This window comes from Indicator indicator, chromosome 3 (genome assembly GCF_027791375.1).
Source record: "Indicator indicator isolate 239-I01 chromosome 3, UM_Iind_1.1, whole genome shotgun sequence".
NCBI classification, from domain to species: domain Eukaryota; kingdom Metazoa; phylum Chordata; class Aves; order Piciformes; family Indicatoridae; genus Indicator; species Indicator indicator.
This window is the reverse complement of record NC_072012.1, coordinates 2885878-2902048: the sequence shown is the minus strand read 5'-3', so window position 1 is coordinate 2902048 and position 16171 is coordinate 2885878. Positions and strand designations below refer to the sequence as shown.

At 45.8% G+C, this 16171-nt stretch overlaps 1 protein-coding gene across 1 annotated transcript in view; it reads left to right on the top strand.

Annotated features, from left to right (window-relative positions):
- NAV3 (neuron navigator 3) overlaps positions 1-16171 on the top strand; it is a 367296-nt gene that overhangs the window by 230265 nt on the left and 120860 nt on the right. Inside the window, exons 11-12 of the mRNA XM_054399920.1 lie at positions 542-925; positions 12124-12243. Coding sequence (XP_054255895.1) covers positions 542-925; positions 12124-12243 — 504 coding nt within the window. The remainder of the gene's footprint in view (positions 1-541; positions 926-12123; positions 12244-16171) is intronic.

Sequence of the window (16171 nt, the reverse complement as noted above, 5' to 3'; positions counted from 1 at the left end):
CTACAGTCTGTGTAATGCAATGCAATGAATCTGTACAAACAGACACTATTCACAACAGTTACAAATAGGTACTATCAACAGAAAAGCACAACCAAGACCCCTTTGCTTCCCCCAAGGGGCCTTCCCCCCAGCCAGAAGGACTCCCCCCAGGCCCCCCTGGCAGAAGGCAGAGAGTTAAGAAGCAGAGAGGCTGTTAGACTTAGCTCGTCAAGGTCAGTGTCTTATCTTTAGCCAGAAAAGAAGAAACAGCAGACAGAAGCCCAGCAAGCAAGCTGAGAGCCAGACTGCCCAACTCCCCAACCTTGTTTTGAGTAGTAGTTCTTAAACATTTCTACTTCTCCAAAGGAAGTGTTTAGAATAGTCATTATTTTGCTTTCTTACACCCAATAGTGACTTATTTACATTCCTTCCCTTTCTCTGCTCGAATTTTGTGAAGAAAAATTAAAAAGACAGTCTTAAAACCATCACGGGGTGAGGAGGGGGGCGAGGAATTTTCAACCCACCACCACAGTTCATTGACTTCATCCTTTTTGCTTGGCAGCACCTTGGAGACAACCTTCGACAGCACTGTGACGACAGAGGTGAACGGGAGGAGCATCCCGAGCCTGGCAAGCCGATCCACCCCGGTGACCTGGAGGCTGGGGCAGGCCAGCCCTCGGCTGCAGGCGGGAGATGCCCCATCCTTGGGCGCTGGGTACCCTCGCAGCGGGGCGAGTCGCTTCATCCACACAGACCCCTCCCGCTTCATGTACACCACCCCCCTGCGCCGAGCAGCCGTTTCCCGGCTCGGAAACATCGCCCAGATGGACCTGAGCGAGAAAGGGGGTGGGGACCTGGACATGGCCTCTGAAGTTGATGTCGGTGGTTACATGAGCGATGGGGACATCCTGGGGAAGAGCCTCAGAGCTGATGACATCAACAGTGGGTAAGTAACACTTTGGCCCCGTTGGAAGCGGCACAGCAGGCGTGTAACAAGTTCTGGTCGTGGTGGAAGTTGCCTCAAGGTTTGTTATGGGTTGGATCAAATCCTCCTCCCCGCCCCCACCAGTAACTTACGTATCAGAAATCTGCCCCAGAGAGCAAATCTCACCACAATCAGAACCTGGAAGTGAAAATGGAATTGTATTTAGAAAAGAAACAGAATATAAATGGTGTAAGAGGCAATAAACATGTACAGAGTGATTTACACACACACCCCCCTATATATATATACACACATATATATATATACACACACAACATACATATATATACACACATACATATATATACACACATATACACACACACACATATATATACGCACACATATGCACACACATGTATATAGACACACATCTACATGCACATACACACACATATATATACACACACATATATACACACACATATATACACACACATCTACATACACACACATCTACATACACACACATATACATGCACACACATATATGTACACACATATATACGTACACACATATATCCACACATGTACAACACACACATATACATGCACACACATATACATGCACACACATATATACATACACACATATATGCATACACACACATACATACACACACACATATACATGCACACACACACATATACACACACATGCATATATACATACACACATACACACACATACACATACATATACATGCACACACATACATATACACGCACATACATATATATACACACATACACACATATATATACACACACATATATATATACACACGTACATACATACACACACATATACACACACACAGGTGTGTGTGTATATATATATATATGTACACACACACACACACATATATATATATATATATATGCATGTATATATAGCACACAAACAGCACAGGACCCCCCTGTACCTTTGGTTCAGCATTTTGTCCCATCCTGGGGACAAAGGGCCCCAAGACAGCTATAGAACCACACATGCTAGCTTGGCCACTACCCTCCCTGCACCTTTATAGAAGCCAAATAGAAAAAGCTACCAAGGTCGGAGGGGGGATAGCACAGCCCCGATCCCAGAAGCAGAGCCAGCAGCCAAGAGTGAGCAGGCAAAGAGAGCAAACAAACTCTGCTGTCCTATGGGGACAGACTGACTCTTACGAGGACAGACTGAAAGAGTTGGGGCTGTTCCGTCTGGAGAAGAGAAGGCTCCCAGGACTTTTTAGGGTGTCAGGGAGTGATAGAACTGGGGGGAATGGAGCAAAACTAGAAATGGGTAGATTCAGATTGGATGTTAGGAAGAAGATTTTTACCATGAGAGTGGTGAGACACTGACACAGGTTGCCCAGGGAAGTGGTGAAAGCCTCATCCCTGGAGGTTTTGAAGATGAGGTTGGATGTGGCTGTGAGCAACCTGCTCCAGTGTGAGGTGTCCCTGCCCATGGCAGGGGGGTTGGAACTGGCTGCTCCTTGAGGTCCCTTCCAACCCTGACAATTCTATGATTCTATATAAGGTTTTCAATACACCAATGGAATTATGTCAACCTATCTATTGTTATTATTCTGTATCCAATCCCTTACATTATTTATCTTATACTCAAATGTTTCTGGAATTTTCCTATTCACAATTAGCATCTAAGCTATGGACTAGCTCAAACCACTGCAACATGAAAATATAGTTTAACACCCCCCAAACCCAAACACCCCAAAAAACCCAACCCAACCCAAAACCAAACAAGCAAAACCCCCAAGCTCCTAAACTTCAGTAATGTTCTCAGCTGCCTTCAAATTCAGTTTTTGTCCTTTAAAATCAATATGACTGCAGTGAACTTTGGTAAGCACACAGGTGCTTCTTATTACCTGCTGGAGTTTCTTTATTATCTGGTAAACCATCATTTTTAACTGCTTTGGGGATTGTTGTCTCCTATCTGAGTTAGTAGATGCAGTATTGGGTGAGTTGGTGAAAAGCAGTTGCTGATAGCACTGACTTTCTCTGTGTCCACTTCAGCTATTTTCTGGTGTGATCTGTGTGGTGGGTTGAAATTATCCTCCCCCTCCCCAACTAATCTGGGGAACTACCCCCAAAATAAATTGCCAGACCAGCTCAGTTTGGGCTGGAAGCAAATGAAAGCTCTATTTACAAGCAAACTACAATCTAGAGATATGAAATACAATGAATATGTCCCAAATATACAATAGATGTACAATATAGATATGTTTACCATTTATAAACGACACAGAAACTGCTCAGACCCCCCTGGATGGACCCAGGGGGACCATTCTTCTCCTCCCCCATTCCCTCCCTCCTTCCTTTTGCCTCATGCAGTAAGCAAAACAGAGATCATGGAAGGCCATGGAAGAGAGAGAGAGAAGTTGCAAGTAGAAGTGACAGAAGAAGAAAAGAAAGAACTGTTTCTGCCTCTACTCTATACCCCATTAGCAAGCCAATGAATTCTATAGACCTTAGCATTATTTTTCTTTTGTATCCAAGGGTAATTTAATTTACTTTCAATCTTTGCAGTCAGGATCTAGGCTAAAGTTCCCTCTTCAAACTCTCACAGTCTGTATTACAATTCTTGGGCTTTTCATAAAAGAATAGATGAGCCACCCTGCATACCCAGAAAGAGTAATGTCAAGGTTCTTTTTGTTTGTCTGTTTGCTTGATGAATCAACTTATTTACTTTGGAGCAATGCAATCCCTGTGTTTCAAATGACTGTTTAAAAGAATCTTGCATCAATCTTGGCATGTATGCATATTGGAACTCCTAAAACATGTGTTTTTTAAAAAGAAAGTTATGCTGTCATTTTGGAATCATGGAATTGACAGAGCTGGAAGGGACCTCAAGGATTATCTAGTTCCAACCCCACCTCACACTAGATCAGGTTGCCCAGAGCCACATCCAGACTGGCCTTAAAAACCTTCAAGGATGAGGCTTCCACCACCTCCCTGGGCAACCTGTACCAGTGTCTCACTACCCTCATGGGGAAGAATTTCTTCCTAACATCCAGTCTGAATCTCCCCATTTCTACTTTTGTTCCATCTTTTTTTTTTTTTTTTACTCATAACTTTTTTTACTCATTCTTAAATTACTGTTCAATGCTGGAAACATTTTTTTTTCCCAGCAAGAGTGTTCAGGCATTGGAATGTGCTGCCCAGGGAGGTGGTCTGGATGTGTTTAAAGGTGGTTTGGATGTAGGGCTATGGTTTAGGGGTGAGCCTTGTAGAGTAGGGTTCTGGATTGGACTTGGTGACCCTGAGGGTCTTTTCCAACTTGGTTGTTTCTGTGATTCTGTGATTCTGTGTTGGCAGTTCAAGGCTGCTTGATGGATGAGGAAGAATTGGGTTGAACAGAAATCCCATTCAGTACATGGTCATGTACTCAATACTACTTCACTCTCTATAGATTTAGGACTCTTACTGACAATCTCATCTTTTAGTACAGTACAGCTGTACAGCTGTACAGAAGTACAGCTATGATTAGAGTCCAATGGAGAGCTACCAGGATGCTGAAGGGACTGGAGCATGTGCCCTATGAGGAGAGGCTGAGAGCCCTGGGGCTGTTTAGTCTGGAGAGGAGAAGACTGAGAGGGGATTTAATGTTTATAAATATCTAAGGGCTGGGGGTCAATAGGGAGGAGACAGGCTCTGCTCACTTGCACCCTGGGATAGGACAAGGGACAATGGATATAGCACAGGAAGTTCCACCTCAACGTGAGGAAGAACTTCTTCACTGGGAGGCTCACAGGGCCCTGGAACAAGCTACCCAGAGAGGTTGTGGAGTCTCCTCCTCTGGAGACTTTCCAGCCCCATCTGGATGCATTCTTTTGTGACCTGTGCTGGATTCTATGGTCCTTCTCTGGCAGGGGGGTTGGACTCAATGATCTTCAAAGGTCCCTTCCAACCCCTAACATCCTGTGATCCTATGATGCTATGATTAGAGAATGGCAGCTGATGAAGTTGAATATGTTCCTTACAGCAAGTCCAAGTCCATGATCAAACCTCTCTCTGGAGTAGTGTCTCACCTCAAGCACCATCCAAAGACAGATCACCAGAAAAAGCATAACCATGAAGAAGACATCTCCCTCTATCTCCCTGGTGCCCTGTTTCAGCTGTCTGGGAATGGAGCACTGATGACAAGGTTGTCCACAGCACAGAGCACAAATGGCTGTCAAGTAGGACATGTGTGCTAGAACAGAGGAATGATAGATGGAAAGTGTAGTACTTTAGGGTCTGAAGACCTTTGGTCATAAAGCAAACATAAATGCTGCCTTTGACAACTCCATGAGTTTAATTTGGAAGAAAAAAAAAAAGATAAAGATAAGGGAGTCCTTTACAGTGCCTGATGAGTTGTATTAATTAGCTTATCACATTAGAGGATGAATAGAGTAATCTTGTGTGACTTTTCTTTGCATCTGTGATAAGGGTGACTCAACAGACAGTAAGCTGCAATGTGCTCACTTAACATTTTAGGTGTGGTAAATGTTAAAAACAAGTTTAATAAGCTCTGAAATTTCAGGATGCACTGAGGCATGTAGAGTCTTATCTCCTTCATGCCTTTTTCCATTATCAGTTTAATTACTTTAAGCACTTCGGGACAGGGATGAAGCAGTAATTAGAAATTAGTGTGAGGAAGGCCTGTTGCACTTTTTAAGTCTGTCCATTCAGGCCTTATATAGGGAAAAAAAAAATCCATGTAGTCTGGATTGTATTCACACCACAGCTGCATTTGATTTGCAGTTCCAGAGCCTTCGAACCTACTGCATAATTCAGCTCCAGCTCAATGATCTCTCCTGAAGCCTACATTTTGTCTTTAATGAAAGGATAAATCCAGTGTGTAAGGGTGACTGTTACTTTGCCTTTGAAAAGCCCATCTCCTCACAGAAAAGCTCAGGAGAAATGGCACATCTGGCTGGTCAGTGAGGTGGATTGCAAACTGGCTCCACAGCAGAGTTCAGAGGGTTGTCATCAGTGGCACAGAGTCACCTTGGAGGCCTGTGGCCAGTGGTGGCCCCAGGGATCAGTACTGGGTCCAGTTTTATTCAATATCTTTATCAATGACCTGGCTGAGGGCATTGAGAGGACCCTCAGCAAGTTCTGATGATACAAAACTGGGGGGTGGCTGACACCTGTCAGGCTGTGCTGCCATCCAGTGTGACCTGGACAGGCTGAGAGCTGGCTGCAGGCAAACCTCAGGAAGGTCAAGAAGGACAAGTGCAGGGTCCTGCATCTGGGGAGGAATAGCAACAGGCACCAGGACAGGTTAGAGGCTGCCCTGCTGGAGAGCAGCTCCACAGAGAAAGCCCTTGGAGTCTTGGTGGACAGCAAGTTCTGCATGGAACAACAATGTGCCCTTGTGGCCAAGAGAGCCAATGGGATCCTGGGATGCATCAAGAAAAGTGTGGCCAGCAGGGCTAGGGAAGTTCTTCTACCTCTCTACTCTGCCCTGCTCAGACCACAGCTGCAATCCTGTGTCCAGTTTGGGGCTCCCCAGGTCAAGAGAGACAGAGACCTGCTGGAGAGAGTCCAAGGGAGAGCCAGGAGGATGCTTAGGGGACTTGAGCATCTCCCCTGTGAAGAGAGCCTGAGAGCCCTGGGGCTGTTTAGTCTGGGGAAGAGAAGGCTGAGAGGGGATCTGATCAATGTCTCTCAATGTGTGAGGGGTGGGTGTCAAGTGGAGGGGGCCAGGCTCTTTTGGGTGGTGCACAGTGATAAGCCAAGGAACAACAGGTTCAAACTTGAACATAGAAGGTTTAATCTCAACATGAGGAGAAACTTCTTTATGGTGACAGAGCCCTGGAACAGGCTGCCCAGAGGGGTTGTGGAGTTTCCTTCTCTGGAGACTTTCCAAGCCCACCTGGATGCATTCCTGTGCAGACTACCCAGACTGCTGCTCTGGCAGGGGGGTTGGACCTGATGCTCTCTTGAGGTCCCTTCCAGCATCTAAAATACTGTGATACTATGAAAGCAAATGGGCAGTTACCTCCTGCAGACTCTAGATACCAAGGTTCCAGGGATCTTTAGCTGAACTACAGGCCAAAGCTTGCCAGTGCATGAAATGCTTCAGAGATCAGTTAAAAATATGCAGACAACCCTTTGTGTTTAAATGCACTTGAGCTTGCATTCTGGTCTTGTTCAGCCTGCTTGGGGGTGGAGGAGTTGGAGCCTGGTTGCTGTCAGACTGCCCTGTTAGCCCCAAGGTCTTTGGGACAGTTGTTCTCAATTATATCAGCTCCTAGAAGGAACCACAAGGAGAGGGCCAGCAGAACATCTGGAGAACCAGCAGTGCATGAATACCTTGGCTTGTGCCTGCGGGTCTGTTAAATGTCTGTGTGCTTGAACACATCCTTCAGCTGAAAGAGGAGTTTGATTGTGTGTGTGGTAGCTTTAGGCTATGCCTTTAAAATTGTCCACAGCTCTTGAACAGAATGTAGTAAAATGTAAATAAATCACCAGCGGGTGTAAAAAGGAAAATAGTGATAGTTCTAACCAATCCCGTTGGAGAGAGATCTACCATAAGAAGTAGTTTGGTAAATTTTCTTTCTCTCTAACTAACTTTGTGCTTCTGCTTGACCTTGGCTGCATTGTTTTGGCTAAGTCTAACAACATAACTCTCTGCTCTTTCCTCTTCTCCCTTTGTGTCCAAGGGAGTAGGGGGGTGGCAGGGAGTGGGAAGCTATTAGCTCCCCTGGTTTTTGGCCAGGGAGCTTCTTGTGCTGTTTATAAGTTGTAAATCCCTGTAAATATTGTAAATATTGCATATTTTGTACAGGTTCATTCTATTCCATTGTAGTTTGTAGTTTTGCTTGTAAATACAGCTTCCATTTGCTTCCAACCTGAGCTGGTCTGACAAATTTAATGTTGGGGGGAGGAAATTTTCAACCCACCACAGATTGTCACCGTTTCATGGCTCAGGGAGAAGTGATGTTAAAGCTTGTTTGAACTGGAAGTGAACTCCAGTTGATCATTTTAGCCATCATGCTAGTCTTGGGACTGGTATTTATTTCAGTAAGCCTGTAATTTTGCTTTGAGGAGGTTCACTGAGGTATGCCAATCATTTTTCCTTCTGCATGTGTATATCTCTGTGGTTTTGCAGACCTTCACAAAATAATTTGTGCAAGCTCTGTACTAAGTTGCTACATAAGAGTTACCAAAAACCACAAGGTAATCATAGAATCAGGTTGGAAAATACCTTTAAGATCATCAAGTCCAACCATATTCCAGCTACCCACTGAACCATCTCCTGACACAGCACATCTACAGCTTCTTGAGCACCCCCAGGGATGGCATCTCCACAACCTCCCTGGGCAGCCTGTTCCAATCCCTCACCACTCTCTCATTCAAAAAGCTTTTCTTCATGTCCAATCTAACCCTCCCCTGGCACAACTCAAACCCATTGCCTCTCGTCCTGTCACTGCTTGCTTGGGAGAAGAGACCAACTCCAGCCTCACTCCAACCTCCTTTCAGGCAGTTGTAGAGAGCAATAAGATCTCCCCTCAGCCTTTGGAAAAGAGACCAACTCCAGCCTCACTCCAGCCTCCTTTCAGGCAGCTGTAGAGGGCAATAAGATCTCCCCTCAGCCTTTGGAAAAGAGACCAACTCCAGCCTCACTCCAACCTCCTTTCAGGCAGCTGTAGAGAGCAATAAGATCTCCCCTCAGCCTTTGGGAGAAGAGACCAACTCCAGCCTTACTCCAGCCTTCTTTCAGGCAGCTGTAGAGGGCAATAAGATCTCCCCTCAGCCTTTGGGAGAAGAGACCAACTCCAGCCTTACTCCAACCTCCTTTCAGGCAGCTGTAGAGAGCAATAAGATCTCCCCTCAGCCTTTGGGAGAAGAGACCAACTCCAGCCTCACTCCAACCTCCTTTCAGGCAGCTGTAGAGAGCAATAAGATCTCCCCTCAGCCTTTGGGAGAAGAGACCAACTCCAGCCTTACTCCAACCTCCTTTCAGGCAGCTGTAGAGAGCAATAAGATCTCCCCTCAGCCTTTGGGAGAAGAGACCAACTCCAGCCTCACTCCAACCTCCTTTCAGGCAGCTGTAGAGAGCAATAAGATCTCCCCTCAGCCTTTGGGAGAAGAGACCAACTCAGCTCACTCCAACCTCCTTTCAGGCAGCTGTAGAGAGCAATAAGATCTCCCCTCAGCCTTTGGGAGAAGAGACTAATTCCAGCCTCACTCCAACCTCCTTTCAGGCAGCTGTAGACCCTCAGCCTTTGGGAGAAGAGACCAATTTAATGAATTTAATGAATAAGACACAATTTAATGAAAGGACCTTTGAGAAAATAATGAACGAGTCTTGGAAGTAGAACAGGCTTGTGGTACTGCTCAGTCAGAAGCACCAAGACCTCTCTCAGAGATAACTCTATTGGAGGCAGGCATTCCAAAAATTATGGCTGCTGCTTGCAATTCAGGGACTTTTAAAGGTTTTCTGGTGAGTAAGCAGTAAGCACTGTACTCACTGTTTGATTCATTAGTCATTAATTATAATGTGAAGTGATGGGAATCAAGCAAAAGGAACACAGAGAGAAACATATTCTTAAATGTCATTTTAAGGGCTTCAATGGATATCTTGTCATATCTGAATAACTGCATCCCAGCACAGGCTATGGAATTGGGTTCTCAGTATCTGTTCTCATTTAAATGGATGCTAATTATTATTATTTTCCCTTCCCTTCCCTTCCCTTCCCTTCCCTTCCCTTCCCTTCCCTTCCCTTCCCTTCCCTTCCCTTCCCTTCCCTTCCCTTCCCTTCCCTTCCCTTCCCTTCCCTCTTCCCTTCCCTTCCCTTCCCTTCCCTTCCCTTCCCTTCCCTTCCCTCCTTCCCTTCCCTTCCCTTCCCTTCCCTTCCCTTCCCTTCCTTCCCTTCCCTTCCCTTCCCTTCCCTTCCCTTCCTTCCCTTCCCTTCCCTTCCCTTCCCTTCCCTTCCCTTCCCTTCCCTTCCCTTCCCTTCCCTTCCCTTCCCCTCCCTTCCCTTCCCTTCCCTCTTCCCTTCCCTCTTCCCTTCCCTCTTCCCTTCCCTTCCCTCTTCCTTTCCCTCTTCCCTTCCCTCTTCCCTTCCCTCTTCCCTTCCCTCTTCCCTTCCCTCTTCCCTTCCCTCTTCCCTTCCCTCTTCCCTCTTCCCTCCTCTCTTCCCTTCTCTCTTCCCTTCTCTCTTCCTTTCCCTCTTCCCTTCCCTTCCCTTCCCCCTCCCTTGCCTCCTCCCTTCTTCCTTCCCTTCCCTTCCCTTCCCTTCCCTTCCCTTCCCTTCCCTTCCCTTCCCTTCCCTTCCCTTCCCTTCCCTTCCCTTCCCTTCCCTTCCCTTCCCTTCCCTTCCCTTCCCTTCCCTTCCCTTCCCTTCCCTTCCCTTCCTCCTTCCCTTCCCTTCCCTTCCCTTCCCTTCCCTTCCCTTCCCTTCCCTTCCCTTCCCTTCCCTTCCCTTCCCTTCCCTTCCCTTCCCTTCCCTTCCCTTCCCTTCCCTTCCCTTCCCTTCCCTTCCCTTCCCTTCCCTTCCCTTCCCTTCTCTTCCCTTCCCTTCCCTTCCCTTCCCTTCCCTTCCCTTCCCTTCCCTTCCCTTCCCTTCCCTTCCCTTCCCTTCCCTTCCCTTCCCTTCCCTTCCCTTCCCTTCCCTTCCCTTCCCTTCCCTTCCCTCTTCCCTTCCCTCTTCCCTTCCCTCTTCCCTTCCCTCTTCCCTTCCCTTCCCTTCCCTTCCCTTCCCTTCCCTCTTCCTTTCCCTCTTCCCTTCCCTCTTCCCTTCCCTCTTCCCTTCCCTCTTCCCTTCCCTCTTCCCTCTTCCCTCCTCTCTTCCCTTCTCTCTTCCCTTCTCTCTTCCTTTCCCTCTTCCCTTCCCTTCCCTTCCCCCCTCCCTTGCCTCCTCCCTTCTTCCTTCTTTTCTTTTCTAACTCTGGGCAACCTGATCTAGATGGGACTGTCCCTGCAGACTATGGGGAGGTCAGACTGGATGAGCTTTGGAGGTCTTTTCAGGCCCAGACCAGTCTATGATTCTTCTTTCATCTGGTGTCATTCCTTGACACAGGAGTACTTCAAATGTTAAAGGACACTTGAGGCCTTTGGTCTAAATGGATTTTTAGTAGAACAGGTTGGCTTGTAAACCATCACAGAAAAAAGGCAACTGATGCTAGAAAACAGGCGTATTGTCTGATCTCTCTGAACTAAGATGTATTTTTATTTAGTAGGGCAGCCTGGTCTAGTTGAGGATGCCTCTGCTGGCTGCAGAAAGGGTTGGACTGGATGACCTTTGGAGGTCACTTGCAACCCAGACCATTCTCTGATTCTATGAACTGAGCACATAGAATAAGAATACTCCATCTAATATGACATCCCACATCTGTTTTGGCCACAACAACCCCATGCAGCACTACAGGCTGGGGACTGTGTGACTCCAGCAGTGGCTGGAGAGCAGCCAGGCAGAAAGGGACCTGGGGGTGCTGGTTGATAGTGGCTGAACATGAGCCAGCAGTGTGCCAAGGTGGCCAGGAGAGCCAATGGCATCCTGGCCTGGATCAGGAATAGTGTGGCCAGCAGGATAAGGGAGGTTATTCTCTCCCTGTACTCAGCATTGCTCAGGCCACACCTTGAGTCCTGTGTCCAGTTCTGGGCTCCTCAATTCAAGAGAGATGTTGAGGGACTGGAATGTGTCCAGAGAAGGGCAAGCAAGCTGGGGAGGGGTCTGGAGCACAGCCCTGTGAGGAGAGGCTGAGGGAGCTGGGGGTGTTTAGCCTGGAGAAGAGAAGGCTCAGGGGAGACCTCATTGCTCTCTACAACTCCCTGAAGGGAGGTTGTAGCCAGGTGGGGGTTGGTCTCTTCTCCCAGGCAACCAGCAGCAGAAGTCTCAAGTTATGCCAGGGGGAGGTCTAGGCTGGGTGTTAGGAGGAAGTTCTTCACAGAGAGAGAGATTTGCCATTGGAATGTGCTGCCCAGGGAGGTGGTGGAGTCACCATCCCTGGAGATGTTCAAGAGAAGCCTGGATGAGGCACTCAGTGCCATGGTCTGGTTGGTTGGATAGGGCTGGGTGATAGGTTGGAGTGGATGAGCTTGGAGGTCTCTTCCAACCTGGTTGATTCAATGCTTCTATGGTGATCTTAAATATTTGAGTTCCACACTCCATCAGCTTCCAAGTGAAACTGCCTTTCCCCCTGAGTGACCACACCTTTATTTTCAGGTACATGACAGATGGAGGACTCAACCTGTACACAAGGAGTCTGAACCGGATACCAGACCTGACTGCTTCGCGAGACATCATTCAGAGAGGGGTTCATGACGTGACTGTGGATGCAGACAGGTAATGATGCTTTGCTGAGGAGAAAACCTATCTGAGCTTTGCAAATATTTGTCATCCTTCATACCTGCTAATGCATCACCATTTTTTTAATCAGAAATAGCAAGCTTCTGGGCAAAAGTGCCGGGCTTCTGAGAACACGCAATGAAGGGGATAAAAAGTGGATTTCTCACCTGGGAAGGGGAAAAAATATTGTTAAAGATATAAGAGAATATATGGAGGAGCCCAGACCTTACTTGCAAACTTGAATCCCTGAAATGGGACAGGGTTTGTACAGATCCCTTTGTCAATTGATAGGTGTAGGAATACTCTTGGTCTCTATCCATCAGAAAGCATGTGCTTGCATGCCAGAACATCCCCTTGGAGCTGGCTGGAACAGCAATCCTGATCATCTTTACCCCTTTTGCCCTCTGTGGCTGTCAGAAGCAAGCAGTAATCTTGAGCAGTGGGAAGCAAGAATTAGGGTAATATTCCATAGACAATATTCCATATTGTCTATGCAGTGTGAAAAAAAGAAACACCACTGTCTCACACTTGTATGTGAGCCTAAAAATGCACTCCCACTGGCCCGTCTGGAGATCAGGCAAGTGGGTTCTGCTTCTTTTCCTTGAGCTTAAAGTAGATTCATACTGGTAGCTTGTCTAAGAAATGAAAATTCATAACCCAGCATTTGCAGAACTTATTGCTTCTAGCTGTGAGGCTTTTGGTCAAGCTATCATAGAGATGAGGAGCAGCTGTGAAATTTGGCAGGTTTTGGGTTTAAGAAGTTGCTTTCATCCCATCTTTTTAAAACTGAGTTCCCTTTAAAGACAAAAAAAGAAAACAAGGGGGAAAAAAAGGAAAAAAAAAGAAGAAAAAAAGAAGAAAAAATAAGAAGAAAAGGAAAAAAGAAGAAGAAAAAAAAGGAAAAAAGGAGAAAAAAAGAAAAAAAGAAGAAAAAAGAAGGAAAAAAGAAAAAAGGAAATAAGAAAATAAAGAAGGAAAAAAGAAGAAAATAGAAGAAAAGAAGAAGAAAAGAAGAAGAAAAAAGAAGGAAAAAAGAAAAACAAAAAAGAAGGAAAAAAGAAAGAAGAAAATGAAGAAAAAAGAAAAACAAAAAAGAAGGAAAAAAGAAAGAAGGAAAAAAAAAGAAGGAAAAACGAAAAAGAAAATGAAGAAGAAAAAAGAAGGAAAAAAGAAAAACAAAAAAGAAGGAAAAAGAAAAGGAAAAGAAAGAAGGAAAAAAGAAAAGAGAAAATGAAGAAGAAAAAAGAAGGAAAAAAGAAAAACAAAAAAGAAGAAAAGAAGGAAAAAGAAAAAGAAAAGAAAGAAGAAAAAAGAAAAGAAAAAAAGGGAAAAAGAAAAAAGGAAGGAAAAGAAGAAGAAAGAAGAAGGAAAAAAGAGGAAAAAAGAAGAAAAAAAGTGTATTTAATCAGAAAAGGAAAAAAAAAATGCATGGAATGGCTTTAGTGTTACAAACCCAGTAAGTGAGTTGAAGAATTTCTAGGATATTAACCTGGGTATGGTATACTTCTTAATTTTCACAATTTTCTGCCTGTGACCCAGGTCGGGGATAGTCTGCATTAGTCAAAGAGTGCCTGCAATGTGTCAGGATGAAGAAGATAATTTTCATCTAGAGCCCCAGCTGCTTCAAAAAGAAGCTTGCTTTAACTGGAATTAGCTTTTGTGGACCTTGCAGAAAAAGCCTATTTTAGGTAGTAACTGCAATAAACAGGGTTCACCTCCTTGGCATGCAGGCACTGATGTGCTGCAAAGATCAGAGAAAGTGTGCAGTAGGAGTTAAAGAAAAATCATTTGGATAGAACTCAGGCAGGAACAGAAGGAGAAAGTGAGAAATGAGATGTGGGCAGGAGGGACATTTGTGGAGCTTCCCACGTGGGAACAAGAACCTAAAGCTCCAAGTGGGAAAGAGGGTGGAAAATTTAGAGGCTGGGAGTCATGTAATTAAGGAGACTGAATGTCACTAGAACCCACATTTTTGTATGTCTCTATATCTCTTTTATACCTGGGAGTGAGGTTATTAGAGCTCTTACCACCATGCAATATTCAGACCCAGGGATCAAACCACATCCATTTTCCCTGGGAGAAGTAAATAAATAAAGCAAGCAATTATTACATAAATAAATAAATACAGCAATTAAAAAAAAAATCTTTTTTTGCTTGGTATTCCTCCAGCTCTAGATGCCACTCCACACTTTGGGGTTTGTTTTCCTCTGAAGTATTATTTACTAAGTTAGATATTAATACATTCTATATTGCTGGAATAAAAAAAGAAATGAATGTTTTTATGTATTTCATGATTACCATCTTGGGTGGTGGTATCTTCAAACACCACCATCACTTATTTACAGAATAAGTATTCCCAGGTTCTGTTATTGGGGTGTGGAGTTGTACACTCCACATCTAAAGGCAGTTAAATGATTCAAGCACAGATCTGACCTTTCCAATACAGCAATTCAAATAGGCCATACAGGTGCTGTGCTCTGTAGGTTTCCCACAGATGGGATTCTGTGGCAGGAGGTACCTGGGGGCTCGACTTATTCCTCTGTCTGGTATCTTCCCAGATGCTGTGGCTATGATTTGAGCAGTCCTTGGCTCGGGGAGGGCTAAGAGCCTCCTCTTGTTGTGCCCAGTTCATAGTCTGGAACTTGCCCTGAGTTCAGAGAGAGCTGAAGGCCTTCTCTTGTGTGCTCCCTTGCTGGGCTGTAGCCTCTTCTGGGATTCAATTCCCTTGGAGCTTTTCCCCTTTCTGCCTTGGTCCAGGTGCAAGGCCTGGGTGAAGTTCTTGGTCTGCTAGAGCAGATTCTTCAGCTGCTACTCAGGCAGCATTTGCCTCTTGTCTCTTTGTGGTAAGCAGGTCCTCAGCTGCTACTCTGGCAGCAGTTGGCTCTTGTTGCTGTCTGGGTGAGAACAAGGCAAGCTGCCTGACTTCTTGGCTGGTTTAACTACTGTCCCAAGGCAATTAATGCCCTTTGGTAACACAGAACCCTGGTAACTGGCCCTATGGGATGGGGCTTAGGCAAACATGGCCAGGGGCACACACACACAGTTGACAGCTGTGTCACAAAGTTGATCACACCTGGTCCATGTTTATCTGGACCCCAGGTTTGCACATTCAGGGGTGCTTACAGGGTTAATCAGAGCTGCTGCACATTTGCCTTGACCACCTGGACCCCAGGAAGTGTCCAGGTTAGCACATTCACAGGTGCTTAGCCTATTGCCTGGGCTAGGGCATGTCTGGGGGGTTGACCCTGCAGGACAATTGCGTGCAGGTACAGACACATTTTGCATGTGGAACTCCAGGGAGGCTGTCATCAGCTTTCTTTTAATGAGATTCTCCAACATTTCCCAGTACATAAGCCTGTTTTGGTTGTTTATACAACTTTGTCAGACTGACTAAAACTGCTGTGCTAAAAACTACTCTGCTGTTTCTGAGCCTTTCCTCTCTGAGTCTAGCACTTGTCAGGTGGTGAAGCAGTGAATTCAAATTTGTCAAGAGATTATTTTGGGTCTTGAGTGAAAAGTTGACCGATTTTATGCAGGATACAACACTCCTGAGCAGAGCCACAAAAATGATTCAGGGAGTGGAACATCTTCCTCATGAGGAGAGCCTGAGGGAGCTGAGGGCTCTGTAGCTTGGAGAGGAGGAGCCTGAGAGGTGACCTCATTGCTGGTGCTAAAGATGTGCAGGGGGAGTGCCCAGAGGCTGGAGCCAGGCTCTGCTGGGTGATGCCCAATGCCAGCACAAGGGGCAATGGTGGAAGCTGAAGCATAGGAAGTTTCATGGAAACAGGAGGAAGAATTATTTCACTGTGAGGGTGACAGGGTCCTGGAGGAGGCTACCCAGGGGGTCTGTGGAGTCTCCCTCTGTGGAGATAGTCAAAACCTGCCTGGATGTGTTCCTGTGTGACCTGCCCTGGGTGATCCTGCT